We start from the raw sequence: 18,018 nt of genomic DNA, 5'->3' as shown, positions 1-18,018 counted from the left end.
TATATTTTGGAGCTTGAACTGGCTTTTAAAACTAGTTATTATCTGAAGATTTTATAGTGAATTGGCTAAACTAGAACCAACAGAAAGGAGACGTTCAATCTGAAGCTTATCGAAAAAGGGATATTACAGAGTGCAATTACATTAACCCTTTTCACTTGAGGTTAATGACCAAGCCAACAGGTGGAAAATGGAAAATGGCGCAGATGTTGAGGCTGATGCATCAGAAGGTGCATAGGTGAATAGGACGTGAGCTAAAGTAACATTTGAAAGCTGTGCTGTGTGTGGTGCAGTGTAACATGCCATCAGGAACACAGGTCGGTTTAAGACGAGCTCTCTTCCCTCGAGGAACTCTGAGTGTAACAGGGAGACAAGGACAGACTTCAGAAGAAGATGAATGACAAAAGACAGCCTGTGATTCATGCCAACTAAGAGGAGAGACAGTTAATGACGTTTGACGTCCTTCCAAGTAACCCCCAGGCCTTCTCTGAATTAAAAGGAGACAATTTGAAAATGTATTTCTAATTCTTTAAATTAAAAGACATTAAAGGTAAAGTTATTTGCCATCTCATTTGTTTAGGATGTTTCTGGGTTTCTTGGTTTACTGAAGTGAAATGTGAAACCATTCTGCAAAATATTTAGAAGCTAAATGAGAAGTTAGACTCTAAAAGAAGATAGCCAAGTTACATAATAGAAAATATTTAGAAGCTAAATGAGAAGTTAGAATCTAAAAGAAAATAGCAACGCTACATAATAGAAAATATTTAGTTGCTAAATGAGAAGTTAGAACCTAAAAGAAGATAGCAGAGCTATAAAGTAGAATAAAAATAAGTAGAAAATCAAGCCTGCAGAGATTTTTGGGTATTCTGTGTCACATATGAAACGGTAGACCAGTTACAGTGAGACCTTGGGCAGCTCTCCCCCTTGGGGATCCTTATTGGCTCTTAAAACAACAGAATTGGTACCATTGAGAAAAAGCCACAGAGTTTAGAATTCAAACTTGGTCCTGGCTAAATAGCTCAGAGAGAAAACTTGAGCATAAATTCTGAGATTCTATCACCCCAGATATCAGGGACCAGATTTAAGCCAATTGCCTGTTGAAGGACCAATAATTTGCCATAGACTTTCAAATGGAGCTAGGCAAATGGAACTAGAGGGACAGCTTCTGCCTCCTCAGAGAAATACTGGTCTCAGGGCTGGTGAGAGGAAACATCATATTAGAACTGGAAGGCATCCTGGTGAGCCAAGTCATCATCAAGTTATGAAATTTTTTCCAGACTCTAATAGCAAGACCAAGAGAGAATGAGTTCTCAACTCTTAAAAGTATATACTTGTTCTATGAACTACTGAGCAGAAGTGACATGAAGCCAGCAAATAATTCCTGTGGGCTCCTTTTCTTGACATATTCCTCCCCATATCTCCTCCCCCATCCCCAAATCACCGAAAGTCCTAGAAGCCAAAGTCAAAGCTGAAGTTCCATATCAGTGGAGAGAGCCCCATTCCTCAGTTCTGGAACTGTAGCATTCATGAAGAGAAAGTGAATCTCCAAATCTCCATTCTCCGATCTCCAGACATGAAATCTCCCTCAGCAGGATGCCATCCAGGCAGCAGCCATTCCCAGGGCTCTCCTACCCCTCCCCACCCCAAGAAAATCTGGAGATGTCAGGAGAGCGTTTTTGACATTATACAGGTAGACTATGGGGAGCTTCTAGATGACCCACATTTCCTAATGATGAACAGGTCCTTCACACTATATGTATATTCACTGAGTACAATTTGCTTTTAGGCTTTTGACTTACTAGAGTAGACATTTGATTTTACATCTTCATTCTTTGCATGTTATTGGAGAGTCATGAACAGGAGTGTCACTTGGGACACTCCTGTAAATGCTTATCGATCTGAGTGTCACCAAATAGCTGCTTTGGATGTGATAAACTCATACTCTACTGAGGGCTAACCAGTTAGCTCTCTTGAAGATGTCGAACCATGAGATAACTAGAACTGGCTTACATTTAGCTTCCGTCTCATAAGTAACAGAAGGCAGACAAAAGTGAACTTAATGGAATATTTTTTATATATTGCTTTTAACACATGTACAGGTCATGTGATGGTCTATTTGAATAACTTTTCTTGAATGAGATTGTGAAAAGTTATTTTGTTGTAAGAGCTTCAGTGAGATATAATTCACACAAAATAAGCTGCACATATTTAAAATGTGCAATTTGATAAGTTTTGAATATGCATATCCCTGTGAAATAACAATTAAGATAGAGAACATATCCATGTAAAAGTGTCGTCATGTCTGTTTGTACCCTCACTTCTCCTCACTCCCCACCCTAGGCAACCATTGAGCTGCTTGTTGCACTCTAGATTAGTTAGCATTTTAGACTTTCATGTAAATGGAGTTATATAGTACATACTCTTATTTGTCTGGCTTATTTTAGGCAGCGTAATTATTTGGAGATCTGTCCATATTGTTTTCATAGTCTATCAATAGTTCATTCTTTTTTATTGTTAAGTAGTAGCCCATTGTATGGCTATATCATGGTTTGTTTTCTATTCATCTGTTACTGGACATTTGAGTCCCAGTACTTGGCTGCTACAGATAAAGCTGTGATGAACATTTGTGTCTTTATCTGGATACATACTCTTAAAAATCTTGGGTAAATATCTAGAAATGAAATGACTGGAACGTATGGTAGGTGGTGCTTAACTTTCTAAAGAAGCCTGCCCAACTGTTTTCCAGAGTGGTTGTACCATTTTTAAGTTCCCAGTTTTAGAGATTTGAACCGCACACATATATTGAGAAATGTTGAAGTGCATGATAGTGTTTGTGGAAATCATCTTTTATTTTGATGTGGACATCTCTGAAATTGCACAGAGTAAAAGAGCGCAATTCACTCTTTACAGCCATCTGTCACAAAACATTACCTGTTTTGAAATAATCATAGTAAGTAATTATCCTTATTGTTTGATGTTTTGCGAACATTGATAGTCAAAAGCTGGATTAATTACTGCCTGTGTCAAGAAAAAAAGCACAAATTCAATAATTAGGACTTTTTTTTGAAATTTCTAATTTTAATCATTTTCAGTGATCTAAATAATCTAAAATTTCCTGCCTCCATTACTACTTGTTAGGAAGGAATTAAGAATGGGCATGACTTTTACCAGTTTCTATCTGGATTTTATAGTCTCAATACATAGATAGGTAGATAGATAGATAGATAGATAGATAGATATAATCCACTGCATTCTAACTTTTATTTCAATTTATAAATTATCTTGTATAGTGGAATTTGATAATGCACACAGGGCCTTCAACTTCTCTAACTACTATATACACTGACTACAAAGTAAGCTTTGGTCATTGTATTATGATTTTCTTAAGAACATTCGTTCACTCATTCAATTAATATTTATAATTGTACACTGGCACATACCAGACAATGCCAGGTCCATCTTTGCATTTCCTAGGTGGCAGTGTATTGTGCATAGGTGCCAGCCCCCAAATACTTGTTAATTAATTGATGAATGACTGTTATCTTAGCATAAATTCTATATCTCTCTTTGGAATAGGACTAAAGTCCCACTTATTGACTTGAACCTACAAGCCTTTGCCATAGTCACAGCATAAGTCCCCATTTTAGTTTATTTTTTTTTTCTTAAAGATTCTGTTGTTCAGGCAACAAGATTTCTCCATGCCTGCTTGCATCCTGTTGCCAAGGCAACAGGGTGTAGTTGGCAGGTTGGTTTGAGATATTGGATGTTTGCGGTCTTGGAGATGCGTTTGGTTCACAACTTCTTTGATAAATCAGGATATGCGTAATTTGTACTCAAGGATGTGCACCTGGCGTTAGTCTTTGAGTCACATAAAAGATGATTGTGGACATTTGAGACCATCCAGCATCATATAGGTGACCAGAAAGACTCTTGTAGAACCTCAGGACCTATGGGTTTTGCCTCCTTTTAGCAGAAGCCTTGCTTATTTTGACTTGTAGGTGTTCTCTACTCGCCCTTTTCATAATCCATATCTTGTTTTACTTAAATTGAATACTTGATCACTCCTGGCCAGAATCAACCTAGCCTATCTGCCAATGTCACAATCAAGCAGCCTCACAGAAACAATGATCAGTAAGACCACTTTATTTCTTTTCTGTGACAGTTCTAAACTTTTCTGGCTAATTGCTTGTTGGTTTCTGGCTGTTATTGGAGTAAGGACGGAGAGCCACAGGGTCACTATTTTCCTTTCCTGTAGTGACACCACCTCTGTTAACATTATAGATAAGTGAAAAGCCCATATTGAACAGGAGAACTCAATCCTGCATAATGCCGTGTTTTCACACAGGACATGTTTATGAATGTCACTACCAGAAAGAGACTTCTAAGTGGTAAAATGCTAGTTAGCTCAGATGGTATGATTGCAGTAGCCTCAGACAGCGTTATCTTAGTACTGTAAGTCAACCTTCTCATTTCAGAAGGTTAAATATTTCTTCTTTTTACCCACATCAAATAGTATTGACTACTTTTCACCACTGAATTAAGTTATGTAATGTGCCTCCTATGCGTGTGAAAATATTTCCTTGGTTCAGAAGTATATTTGAAACAGTTTTACAACGTATAAAATTCTAGAACTCCATCTCTTTACGGCCAGGACTCCTCTAAACACAATAAGTATCCCAGTAATTTACTCTGAACTTGAATTCATTCAGCGGAAAGTTGATTTAAAAAATTACAAAGCTAAACCTTCAATCTCCACCTTACCTGTTATTGGTTTGGGGTGGAAGTTGTAGGCTAACACTCAGATGCAGTGCTTCAATTTCTGCTTTAGGTTATAAATTCTGGACGAAGTCGCCCCGGATCTGAAGAGAGCTGGAGGCATGACCTTTTGGAATCCTTTGAAACCTTCCGTTTCTCTGCAATTCTGTTTTAATCAGCCTGAAGTTCTATTAGTCAATGCCCATTTTAAAAGTTTCAGAGGACACAAGCTTCATTATATTAAGCCTTTTCACCAGAAAACATTTCTAGACTGTTCTCTTTGTGTTAAGTCATCTCTGCCGGTTTTCCAGCTTACACTCTCATGGGAAACCATCATCTGCAGCCATAATGTTCTATTGCGCATAAACATTCAATCCAGTCCTAGAGGCAGACTTCCTTCAGGCTTTGCATAATTTCAATCTTTTGTCCATCTGGACCTAACGATTGTGTAGTTAAATGTTGTTCCTTCTGGCTACAATTAGTCTGTTCTATTTGGCAATTGCAGATGAGTATGCTTTCTTGTGATCCATGATATGATTTGCAGAGAAATTAACAGTTTTTCTGCTATACCTGTATAATCTTGTAAGTTCCAAGGCTAAGGATTGTTTCTTTTCACCATCCCGTCTCTAATGTCTGGCACAGTTTCTACACGTAGTGGGCACTTCATCAATATTTGTTGAATGAATGTGTGATGTTTATTTTTAAAGATCCCCTAAAGTTCATTTAGATCCCCTAAAGAAGAATTTAGAATTATATTAAGGAGTAGCAAAGTTGGCAGCAACTCAGCATTGTCAGGATAGTCTATTTCACATATATGACTAGCCCATTTTTTTAACATATAAAAATGTTTGGAATTTTGGATTCTTCAGGACAACTGGAAGATTCATCTAGTTAACTCGACCTGTGAGTGGTTATGATCTATCAAAAGTACCTGTAACCTTAGGAATAAAAGATTTTTGCACGTTACATTTTTTCTAATTTTTAAAAAAATATTTATTCATTTTTAAGAGAGAGAGAGAGAGAGAGAGAGACAGACAGACAGAGCATGAGCTGGGAGGGGCAGAGACAGGGAGACACAAAATCCGAAGCAGGCTTCAGGCTCTGAGCCCCCAACGCAGGGCTCGAACTCACGAGCCGTGAGATCATGACCTGAGCCGAAGTCAGATGCTTACCTGACTGGGCCACCCAGGTGCCCCTCGCAAATTACATTTTAATTCAACATTTAGGATAGTCCAAGAGGTATCACAGGCTTTGCAGCTATGTGACATGACTGTTAGCCTCAGTCGTAATTTCTGTGAAGACAGTGACTCTGGAATGCACTGTTGAATATGGAGGCCACTGGCCACGTGTGACCCTTGAGCAGCTGAAATGTAGCTGGTGTGACAGAGGAACGAAATTTTTAATTTCATTTTAATATTGGTTTAAATACAAAACTGAATGTCGAGTATCTCATGAGTTTTGTATTTAGTGCATGCTGAAATGAGAATATTTTAAAGATAAAGGGTTAAACAAAATGTGTTCTGAAAATTAATGTCACTTCTTTATTTCTACTTTTTAAAAATGTGGCTACCAGAAGATTTAGACTTATGTCTGTGGTTTGCATTATATTTCTATTGGGCTGTGCTAGACCCACCCGGAAGGCTAAGGGGCAGGGTTATTCATTGGCACTTGCTGTGATAGAGCAAGTATGTCATGGATGTGAGGGTATGAGGTGCTGAAACAGATGGTCTGCTCCTCAGCCGGGAGGCATCCTGCCCATTTTGGACACTGCTGAGATTATGCCCCTCTTTCTGAGGGCGGGGGCTACCCATTTTCTTTCTTTAAACATGCCGCTTCTCCCACAACTAGGCGATGTGTATTAACTGTACAAGTCTGGCAAGTTTCACTGACTTTTCCAGGTTCTGAAAACTTGGGCTGGGAAAGGGACAGAGAAAATAATGGGATCAGGAGAGTGCTGGTATGGTGGGGAGTTAGGAGCGGGAAAGGAAGGGAAGGAACTTGCCATCAAATGCAAAGATTTTGCCATTAATCTAGCACGTCAGCTGGTCAGTGGGTAAATGAGTGCCAGTTTTGTTTTGCTTGGTAACTTAAGGTATGTGTTGCATTTATGTATCAAGAATTATATGCTTAAAATGAAAGTGTCGGTGTAAGAGATTTATTAACCATGTTTATTTGTATTTAAATCCCGAGGCACCTGGTTGACACAGTCGGTTAAGCGGCCGGCTTCGGCTCAGGTCATGATCTTGCAGTTCACAAGTTTGAGCCCCTCATCGGGCCCTGTGCTGACAGCTCAGAGCCTGGAATCTGCTTTGGATTCTGTGACCTTCTCTCTCTCTGCCCCTCCCCAGCTTAATCATTCTGAGAGTTTCTAAACCACTGTGATGAGATAGGGTTTTTCCATGTGCCAGTAAAATGTCAGGTCTGCTGTGGGCTTGCATGGGCTTGGTCTTCTGTTTGTTAAGCTCTCAAGAACATCTTGAGGGAAAATAATCTTCTTTCAATTTTTACAATGTAAAGCATAGTGGGGTATAGGCTTTCAGTCAATGTTAGTCAAATCCAAGTTGAATGAGTCCTCGTAACGGCCCCTAATTCTGTTTTCAGGGACTTCACTGGTGGAATAGGATCCAGACCAAGACCAGGTAATTTCGTGTTGGCAGTAACAAAATCACACATGCCTACCTGATATTCAGTATGATTTATGTTACAGTTTCATATCTTTCCCCCTTTTATTTCTTCAGCTTTGCTGCCTCTTGACCTGCTTCTGAAAGTACCACCCCTCATGCTCAGGGCCCACGTTAAGGAGCTAGAGGCCGAGTTAGTGACGGGGTGGCAGTCCCATAGCCTTCCCGCTGTGATTCTTCGCAATCTCAGAGATCATGGTAGTACTTATTAGATCAAGTTGATGTCAAGCACACGATGGGCGAACACAGAATTATAGTTGGGACTGAATGGGTCTGAATGATGCTTGGGAGGTAATTTTAATACAGGCGGCAGGAGAATTTGGTTTGTTTGTCCACCGTTATTAGTTTGGCAATTTAACAGTATCAAAATGCTTTCTGTGTTCACTTATTTGATTGAAATAATTACAGGCTGTTTTTCTAAAATTTACACTTCTGCTTTGGCGGGGATGTTAGCCAGTTAAACTATTGGTGCTTAAAATGCATACCTCCTGGCAAAAAATAGTAACTGTTTTATATTCATGTTTCTATAAGCTTTATGCCTATATGATACAAAGGAGTGAAATTTATCTTTGTCTGGCTCCTTTATTCTGGCATAGATAGTCCTTTTTAGTTATTTCTATTTGTATCTGATTAAAACAATACTGTATCCTGTTTTTGTTAATAATTTAAAAATTATGGATTCTTAAAACATAAAAGTTTATAGTAATGGTTTGGGGGGGAGGGTGAGTGTATCGCTTAATGTTTTGAATTTCCATTAAAGAGGACCAAAGTACAACAGTAGTAGTAAAACTGTTAGCTAAGTCTGGACAATTCAGGGAAAAAGTATAGCAATTGTGCTCTTAACATATGTATGCATGTATGACTCTTGAGTTCTAATTTACTACTTTGGTTAATTTGAAATTGTTGCTTAATGCTGTTTTCATTTTGGCTTCCTTAACTCACATTCTTTTGTAGAGTTAACACCTATGGTGAACATAAGTGATGGGAATTGATTTTTGGTAACATTAGTCCATGTCTTCACATTTATTAAATTTGCTTTGGAAGAGTTATTGACAGTCTGGGGCCATTTACACCATCAGCATAGATGCAAAAAAAAAAGGTGGTTTTGTTATTAAGATGTCCATAGTTATCATGCTGACCATGCTGTCTGGCATAAGGTAAGTTCATACGTAACATAATCGTGAAGCTGAAATGATTGTTGTGGATTGATTTTATAATAGCAAGAGCAGAACACGTATTTATGTAAGCAATTCACAATTCTGTTCTGATTCATAATAGGAATTCCTTTTCCTAAAGGGCATGTTGAATTGGCTCAGTTTTAGACTTATTTTATATCCATGAAATTGATCAGATCTCTTGACCTTTAAACAAACTAATCACATTATAGCAGTTTACATGTAATATATTGTATTTTTTAGACTTACAGTCTGTTCCGTCCAGTTTTTAAAAGTTCACTGACATATTTCTTATTTAAAACAATATACTACAGTGTTGTCAGTGAATACAAAAGTTCACCCATAAAGGGCAATGTTTCTATTAATATTGTAGACACATCAGCGCATATGAGAACATTTGGGTTAGTACCTATAGGTTATTCTACTTTCGAGTAAAAAAAAAATCTTTATTTTTCTCCATCTTAAGGCAAAATTATTTTTCTGTTCATTACAGAAGTCATACTTTTTAGCGTTGTGGGTAAATTTGGACTATTTTTGCTTTATCAGATCACAAACAACTGATACCAGCCCCATCCACTTAGCTCACCTCACCTGCAAGTCATGCTCCATTCCAGTTGTTTTCTCTGTGTCTCTAGCCTAACTCAGAGAATGAAAAGGTGATTTGTTTTTGTTTTAAAGTTTGTTTTATTTATATTGAGAGAGAGAGAGACAGAGAGAGAAAGAATGAGTGGGGGAGGGATAGAGAGAGAGGGAGACAGAGAATCCCAAGCAGGATCTGTGCTGTCAGCGCAGAAACCGTCCATCCCACAAACCGGGAGATCGTGACCTGAGCCAAAATCAAGAGTTGCCCCCTTAACTGACTGAGGCACCCAGGCACCCCAGAGAAGGTGCCATAAATAGAGCTCTCCAACAGTAGGGAAATAAGTTCGGACCACGGTGTCATTGGTCTGGGCAGTTGTAGGTTATATCTTAAATATTCGTTACTCAGAATAGGCAAAACACTGAAATGTGTGGATGATTAATTTTTTTAAAGCAGACTGTATTAATGTATTTTCACTTAATGTTTGATTTAGCTTTTTTGGATAGAAAGGAACATGCTTGGATGAAAGGAACATTATGTACAACCAACAGCCACAGCCTGTATTGTCTAAATGTTCTGGAAAAAGTTGTCAGGGCGGGAAGAATTTTGTCAAAACCTGGTATGCTTCCAGGACTCTGTCTAGAATGTAAACATCATTTTCCATATGCTATGGAAGAAAAAAATGGTGAGAACTATGATTTTAGAGTACCGAGTGACTGTATTATAACATGATCTTTTCTATCTGGTACTCCTTTTTTGTTGTTGTTTTCTTAATTTACATCCAAGTTAGTTAGCATATAGTGCAATAATGATTTCAGGAGTAGAATCCAGTGATTCATCCCCTACATGTAACACCCAGAGCTCATCCCAACAAGTGTCTTCCTTAATGTCCCTTGCCCATTTGGCCCATCCCCCCACCCACAACCCCTCCATCAACCCTCAGTTTGTTCTCTGTATTTAAGAGTCTCTTATGTTTTGTCCACCTCCCTGTTTTTATATTATTTTTGCTTCCCTTCCCTTACGTTCATCTGTTTTGTATCTTAAATTCTACATATGAGTGAAGTCATATGATATTTGTCTTTCTCAGGATGAGGCTCCATAGTTCAGGGGTTAGAGCTCTGGTCTTGTCTTTCTCTGACTGACTAAATTCGTTTAGCATAATATGCTCTAGTTCCACCCACATTGTTGCAAATGGCAAGATTTCATTCTTTTTGATTGTCGAGTAATACTCCATTGTGTGTGTGTGTGTGTGTGTGTGTGTGTGTGTGTGTGTGTGTGTGTGACACCACATCTTCTTTATCTTTTCATCTGTAGATGGACATTTGGGCTCTTTCCATACCTTGGCTATTGTCGATAGCATTGCTATAAACATTGGGGTGCATGTGCCCCTTTGAAACAGCACACCTGTATCCTTTGAATAAATACCTAGTAGTGAAATTGCTGGGTCGTAGGGTAGTTTTATTTTTAGTTTTTGAGGAACCCCCACACCGTTTTCCAGAGTGGCTGCACCAGTTTGCATTTCCACGAGCAGTGCAAAAGAGATCCTCTTTCTCCACATCCTCGCCAACATCTGTCATTGCCTGAGTTGTTAATTTAGCCATTTTGATTGGTGTGAGGTGGTATCTCATTGTGGTTTTGATTTATATTTCCCTGATGATAAGTGGTGTTGAGCATTTTTTCATGTGTCTGTTAGCCATCTGGATGTCTTTTTTGGAAAAGTATCTATTCATGTCGTTTACCCATTTCTTCACTGGATTATTTGTTTTTTGGGTGTTGAGTTTGATAAATTCTTTATAGATTTTGGATACTAACCCTTTATCTGATATGTCATTTGCAAGTATCTTCTCCCATTCTGTCAGTTGTTTTTTGGTTTTGCTGATTGTTTCCTTCAGCGTGCAGAAGCTTTTTATCTTGATGAGGTCCCAATAGTTCATTTTTGCTTTTGTTTCCCTTGCCTCCGGAGATGTGTTGAGTAAGAAGTTGCTGTGGCCGAGGTCAAAGACGTTTTTGCCTGCTTTCTCCTGTAGGATTTTGATGGCTTCCTGTTTTATGGGTTTTTTTTGTGTGTTCATCCATTTTGAGTTTATTTTTGTGTGTGGTGTCAGAAAGTGGCCCAAGTTCATTCTGCATGTCACTGTCCAGTTTTCCCAGCACCATTTGCTGAAGAGACTGTCTTTACTCCATTGGATCCTCTTTCCTGCTTTGTCAAAGATTAGTTGGCCATACATGTGTGGGTCTGTTTCTGGGTTCTCTATTCTTTCCGTTGATCTGAGTGTCTGTTTTTGTATCAGTACTATACTGTCTTGATAGTTACAGCTTTGTAATACATCCTGAAGTCTGGAATTGTGATGCCTCCAGCTTTGGTTTTCTTTTTCAGGATTGCTTTGGCCATTTGGGGCCTTTTCTGTTCCATAAAAAATTTAGGATTGTTTGTTCTAGCTCTGTGAAGAATGCTGGTGTTATTTTGATAGGGATTGCATGGAATTTGTAGATTGCTTTGGGTAGAATCGACATTTTAACAATATTTGTTCTTCCGATTCATGACCATGGAATATTTTTCCATTTTTTTTGTGTCTTCTTCACTTTCTCTCATAAGCTTTCTATAATTTTCAGTGTATAGATTTTTTACTTCTTTGGTTAGGTTTATTCCCAGGTATTTTATGGTTTTTGGTACAGTTGTAAATGGGATTGATTCCTTGATTTCTCTTTCTATTGCTTCATTATTGGTGTATAGAAATGCAATCAATTTCTGTGCATTGATTTTATATGCTGCGACTTTGCTGAATTCACGGATCAGTTCTAGCAGTTTTGTTGGTGGAATCTTTTGGAATCTTTCCATATAGAGTATCATGTCATCTGCAAAGAGTGGAATTTTGACTTCCTCCTTGCCAATTTGGATGATTTTTATTTCTTTGTGTTGTCTGATTGCTGAGACTAAGACTTCCAATACTATGTTGAATAACAGTGGCGAGAATGAACATCCCTGTCGTGTTCCTGACCTTAGGGGGAAAGCGCTCAGTTTTTCCCCATTGAGGATGATATTAGCGGTGGTCTTTCATATATGGCTTTTATGATCTTGAGGTATGATCCTTCTATCCCTACTTACTTGAGGGTTTTTATCAAGAAAAGATGCTGTATTTTGTCAAATGCTTTCTCTGCATCTATTGAGAGGATCATGTGGTTCCTGTCCTTTCTTTTATTAGTGTGATGTATCACATTAATTGTTTTGCAGATATTGAATGAGCCTTGCATCCCAGGTATAAATCCCACTTGGTCATGGTGAATAATTTTTTTAATGTATTGATGGAGCTGGTTGGCTAATATCTTGTTGAGGATTTTTGCATCCATGTTCATCAGGGAAATTGGTCTATAGTTCTCCTTTTTAGTGGGGTCTCTGTCTGGTTTTGGTAATCAAGATAATGCTGGCTTCATAGAAAGAGTTTGGAAGTTTTCCTTCCATTTCGATTTTTTGGAGCAGCTTCAAGAGAATAGGTGTTAATTCTTTAAATGTTTGGTAGAATTCCCTTGGAAAGCTATCCGGCCCTGGGCTCTTGTTTTTTGGGAGATTGTTGATTACTAATTCAATTTTGTTACTGGTTATGGGTCTGTTCAAATTTTCTATTTCTTCCTGTTTCAGTTTTTGTAGTGTATATGTTTCTAGGAATTTGTCCATTTCTTCCAGATTGACCAATTTATTGGCATATAATTGCTCATAATATTCTTGTATTATTGTTTGTATTTCTGCAGTGTTGGTTGTGATCTTTCCTTTTTCATTCTTAATTTTAATTATTTGGGTCCTTTTTTCTTTTTCTTTTTTTTTTTTTTAATTTTTTTTTAACGTTTATTTATTTTTGAGACAGCGAGAGACAAAGCATGAACGGGGGAGGGTCAGAGAGAGGGAGACACAGAATCTGAAACAGGCTCCAGGCTCTGAGCCGTCAGCACAGAGCCCGACGCGGGGCTCGAACTCACGGACCATGAGATCGTGACCTGAGCCGAAGTCGGCCGCTTAACCGACTGAGACACCCAGGCGCCCCTCTTTTTTCTTTTTGATCAAACTGGCTAGGGGTTTATCAATTTTGTTAATTCGTTCAGAGAACCAGCTTCTGGTTTCACTGATCTGTTCTACTGTTTTTGTTTTGTTTTGTTTTGTTTTGTTTTGTTTTGTTTTGATAGCATGGATTTCTGCTCTAATCTTTATTATTTCCTGTATTCTGCTAGTTTTTGGTTTTATTTGCTATTCTTTTTCCAGCACTTTAAGGTGCAAGGTTAGGTTTTGTATCTGAGACCTTTCTTCCTTCTTTAGGAAAGCCTGGATTGCTATATATACTTCCCTCTCATGACTGCCTTTGCTGTATCCCAGAGGTTTTAGGCTGTGGTGTTATCATTTTCATTGACTTCCATGTACTTTTGAATTTCCTCTTTAATTTCTTGGTTAACCCATTCATTCCTTAGTAGGATGTTCTTTAATCTCCAAGTATTCATTGTCTTTCCAAATTTTTTCTTGTGGTTGATTTCAAGTTTCATAGTGTTATGGTCTGAAAATATGCACAGTATGATCTTGATCTTTTTGTACTTGTTGAGGGCTGATTTGTGTCCCAGTATGTGGTCTATTCTGGAGAACGTTCCATGTGCACTGGAGAAGAATGTGTATTCCGCTGCTTAGGATGAAATGTTCTGAATGTATCTGTTAAGTCCATCCAGTCCAGTGTGTCATTCAAAGCCATTGTGTCCTTGTTGATTTTCTGCTTAGATGATCTGCCCATTGTTGTAAGTGGGGTGTTGAAGTCCCCTACTATTATGGTAGTATTATCAATGAGTTTCTTTATGTTTGTGATTAATTGCTTTATATATTTGGGTGCTCCCACCTTTGGAGCATAAATAAATCCCACATTGGGATTTATCCTATCTTGGGGGGCATAAATGTTTACAATTTTTAAATCTTCTTGGTGGATAGACCCCTTAATTATGATCTAATGCCCTCCTTCATTCCTTGTTACAGTCTTTATTTTAAAATCTAGATCATCTGATATAAGTATGGCTACTCCAGCTTTCTTTTGGCAACCATTAGCGTGATAGATGGTTCTCCATCCTCTTACTTTCAATCTAAAGGTGCCGTTAGCTCTAAAATGGGTCTCTCGTAAACAGTGTATCGCTGGATCTTGTTTTCTTATCCATTCTGTTACCCTGTGTCTTTTGATTTCAGTGTTTAGTCTATTGACATTTAGAGTAAGTATAGAAAGATAGATATGAATTTATTGCCATTGTGGAGTTGGAGTTTGTGGTTGTGTTCCCTTGTTCTTTCTAGTCTTTGTTGCTTTTGGTCTTTTTTCTCCCCTCAGAGAGTCCCTCTTAAAATTTCTTGCAGGGCTGGTTTAGTGGTCACGAACCCCTTTAGTTTTTGTTTGTCCGGAAAACTCTTTATCTCTCTTTCAATTTTGAATGACATCCTTGCTGGATAAAGAATTCTTGGCTGCCTATTTTTCTAATTCAGTATGTTAAATATATCTTGCCACTCCTTTCTGGGCCGCCAAGTTTCTGTGGATAGGTCTGCTGAAAACCTGATCTGTCTTCTCTTATAGGTTAAGGATTTTTTTTCCCTTGCTGCTTTTATAATTCTTTCCTTTTCTGTGTATTTTATGAATTTGACTATAATATGCCTTGTTGATGGTCGTTTTTTATTGAATCTAATGGGAACCCTGTGCTTCTTGGATTTTGATGTCTATGTCTTTCCCCAGGTTAGGAAAGTTTTCTGCTAGGATTTCCTCACATAAACCTCCTACCCCCTTTTCTCTCTCTTCATCTTCTGGGACTCCTATGATTCAGATGTTGTTCCTTTTTAATGAGTCACTGAGTTCTCTAATTCTTATATCATGCTCTTTTGCCTTAGTTTCCCTCTTTTTCTGCTTCATTATTCTCCATAATTTTGTCTTCTATATCATTGATTTGCTGCTCTGCTTCATCCATCCTTCCCGCTGTGGCATCAGCTCAGTTATAGCATTTTTAACACTTTCCTAACTAGATTTTACTTATTTTATCTCTGCTGAAAGGGATTCTGTGCTTTTTTCAACCCCAGCCAGTATTCATTTTATCATGATTCTACATTCTAGTTCAGATATCTTGCTTGTATCTGTGTTGATTAAGTCCCTGGCTGTCATTTCTTCCTGTTTTTTCTTTTGGAGTGAATTCCTACATTTTGTCATTTTGGAGGAAGAAGAAGAATTAATAAAATAAAAAATTAAAATTAAAACGTTAAAACAACACAAAAAGAAAATAAATTAAGCTAGATCCTAGGTGTGTTTTGGTCTGCTTTTTGAAGGAAGCTTTATAGCATAGAGAAAAAGGGAAAGAAAAAAAAAAGGTAAGAAAATGTTCGCAAATTTTAAAAATGTAAACAATAAAATAGAATAAATGAAATGAAAGTGAAATAGAATTTTAGAAATTACAAAAAATAAAACATATAGTAAAAAATTAAAATTGTTTTATAAAAATGGAAAATAAAAATATTATTTTTTTCTTTCTGTATCCAAGAATAAGAAAAAGAAAAAAATGAATAGATGCACCAGGAAACAGAATAAAATTAGATCGAGTTTCCTCTAGAAGTAAAACTATGCAGCACTTTATAGTCTGTACACTAAGCAGGTGGAGAGACTTGTGTTGGTCCTTTTAGGACTTGGTTGTTGCAGTTGGATGGGGCTTGGTGTAATGGCTCCATTCTCCACTAGGTGGCGCTGCTTAGCTTATTGGGGTGGATCTATGTGTCTTGTGTGTGCACGTATGCACATGCGCAGGAGAGGTGTAAATGGTGTTACGCAGCTTCCCAGTCCATAGCACCAGAACTCTGTGTTCTCACCAACCGGCAATTGAGCACCCCTCCTTTGCTCTGGCTTCTGTCCACTCCCTGCTTCTACACTCTCTGCATCCAAGCTGTCAGACTTCTAGGCAGCACCTTCCTCCCAAATTTTATCTCAAATGGGGCTGTGTTTCCAAACCCCCTGCGACTTGGACCTTCCCCCACCCTCTGGAGGAGGGTCTCGCTGGGCAGTGGGCGATGCCGGCTTGCCCCTGGGAACATTCATGCTGTCACATTGCTACAGAGGCTCAGAGATTGTGGCTGGGTGCTGGCTTGCCTCAGAAGAAATTCATGTGATCACAGTGGCAGCAGTGCAGGGATTATGGTAAATCACAACACACAACTGGCGCCAGATTTCACCACACCCTGGTGTCTTTGTTCCAATACCAACAATCGTGGCTGTTCTCTGGGGTCTGCTAGGACCTTTGCCTGTGGGGAGGCCCTAGGGCCTCTACCACATGCCCTCCTATCAGGGGAACCGCTTCTCCCTGTGTGCCCGGCCAGACCCCTCTGACCCTGCTGCCTGCTACTGGGGATTCACCCTTCCCACTAGATCACTGCCAGGTATTGAGCTGTGGAATTTCCAACTCTGCTGTCCCCTGTTTATAGAGTCCTGATGGTATTAAAACCCTCTCCTTTCTCCCTTTCTTGTTCAGTCACTTGTGGGTGTTCCCATTCTTTCTCTTTCTCTCCAGCTACTTTCAGGGAGAGTGTTTTTCCTCTACTCCCCCCCCCCCCCAACTTTCTCTGTCCTCTCTCTGCAAAAACAGCTCCCTACTTTCCGTGGCTTCTCTCTTTCCCATTTCACCTCTGTGCACCGTATACCTGCCAAGTTCTGTGGCTCAAGTTATGTGGATTATTGTGTTAATCCTCAGCTCAATTTTCTAGGTGTGCAAAATGGTTTGGTGCTGTTCTAGCTACATTTCAGGGATGAGAGAAACAGAGAACTTCCATGCTGCTCTGCCATCTTGGCCCCTCCCCCGATGAAAAATATCTGATACTCCTAATGTGAACTTCTAGGTTCATACTGTGGTGTTACAGCAGTATTTAATGCACCTCAAACTCCTGTAGAACAAATAACCATGGAACCATTTCAAGTTAGCACTATTAAAGTCCTCTTGTTCTGTCTTTTAATACTAACTGGATTGGGTAAATAATTTATTACATACATATTTTATACATATTACATGTACATATACATTACATATACATGTTCTTTGCCAAAAGAAATGAAAACTCAAGAATTTCTATATTGCAACTGGTGCAGCCACTCTGGAAAACAGTATGGAGGTTCCTCAGAAAATTAAAAATAGACCTACCCTATGACCCAGCAATAGCACTGCTAGGAATTTACCCAAGGGATACAGGAGTACTGATGCATAGGGGCACTTGTACCCCAATGTTTATAGCAGTACTCTCAACAATATCCAAATTATGGAAAGATCCTAAATGTCCATCAACTGATGAATGGATAAAGAAATTGTGGTTTATATACACAATGGAATACTACGTGGCAATGAGAAAGAATGAAATATGGCCTTTTGTAGCAACGTGGATGGAACTGGAGAATGTTATGCTAAGTGAAATAAGTCATACAGAGAAAGACAGATACCATATGTTTTCACTCTTATGTGGATCCTGAGAAACTTGACAGAAGAGCATGGGGGAGGGGAAGGGGAAAAAAAAAAAGTTAGAGAGGGAGGGAGGCAAGCCATAAGAGAGTCTTAAAAACTGAGAATAAACTGAGGGTGGATGGGGTTGGGAGGGAGGGAAGGGTGGGTGATGGGCATTGAGGAGGGCACCTTTTGGGATGAGCACTGGGTGTTATATGGAAACCAATTTGACAATAAATTTCATATTAAAAAAAGAATTTCTATATTGCATAAATGAAAATATTAACACTCATTAACATGGATTGAGTGAATGAACAAACATTTTTAGCATGTTAAATATTTTAGCTCTATTTCCCTAACTTTA

At 38.6% G+C, this 18,018-nt stretch overlaps 1 protein-coding gene across 18 annotated transcripts in view; it reads left to right on the top strand.

Annotated features, from left to right (window-relative positions):
• The window catches only part of NEK10 (NIMA related kinase 10), a 229,878-nt gene that overhangs the window by 168,574 nt on the left and 43,286 nt on the right, over window positions 1-18,018 (top strand). For 14 of the 18 annotated variants that reach the window (XM_027040905.2, XM_027040907.2, XM_027040897.2 and 11 more), the window contains 2 exons: window positions 7,354-7,391; window positions 7,491-7,631. The exons of 1 other annotated variant lie outside the window; for it this stretch is intronic. In XM_027040905.2, the coding sequence (XP_026896706.2) occupies window positions 7,354-7,391; window positions 7,491-7,631 (179 nt within the window). Of the gene's footprint in view, window positions 1-345; window positions 3,010-7,353; window positions 7,392-7,490; window positions 7,632-18,018 lie in introns of those variants that run through there. 3 more of the 18 variants (XM_027040903.2, XM_027040904.2, XM_027040913.2) reach the window with 2 other exon arrangements.

The sequence above is a fragment of the Acinonyx jubatus genome, chromosome C2 (assembly GCF_027475565.1).
Source record: "Acinonyx jubatus isolate Ajub_Pintada_27869175 chromosome C2, VMU_Ajub_asm_v1.0, whole genome shotgun sequence".
In the NCBI taxonomy this organism is placed as follows: domain Eukaryota; kingdom Metazoa; phylum Chordata; class Mammalia; order Carnivora; family Felidae; genus Acinonyx; species Acinonyx jubatus.
The sequence above is the reverse complement of the archived record's forward strand: the minus strand, read 5'-3'. Positions and strand labels throughout refer to the sequence as shown.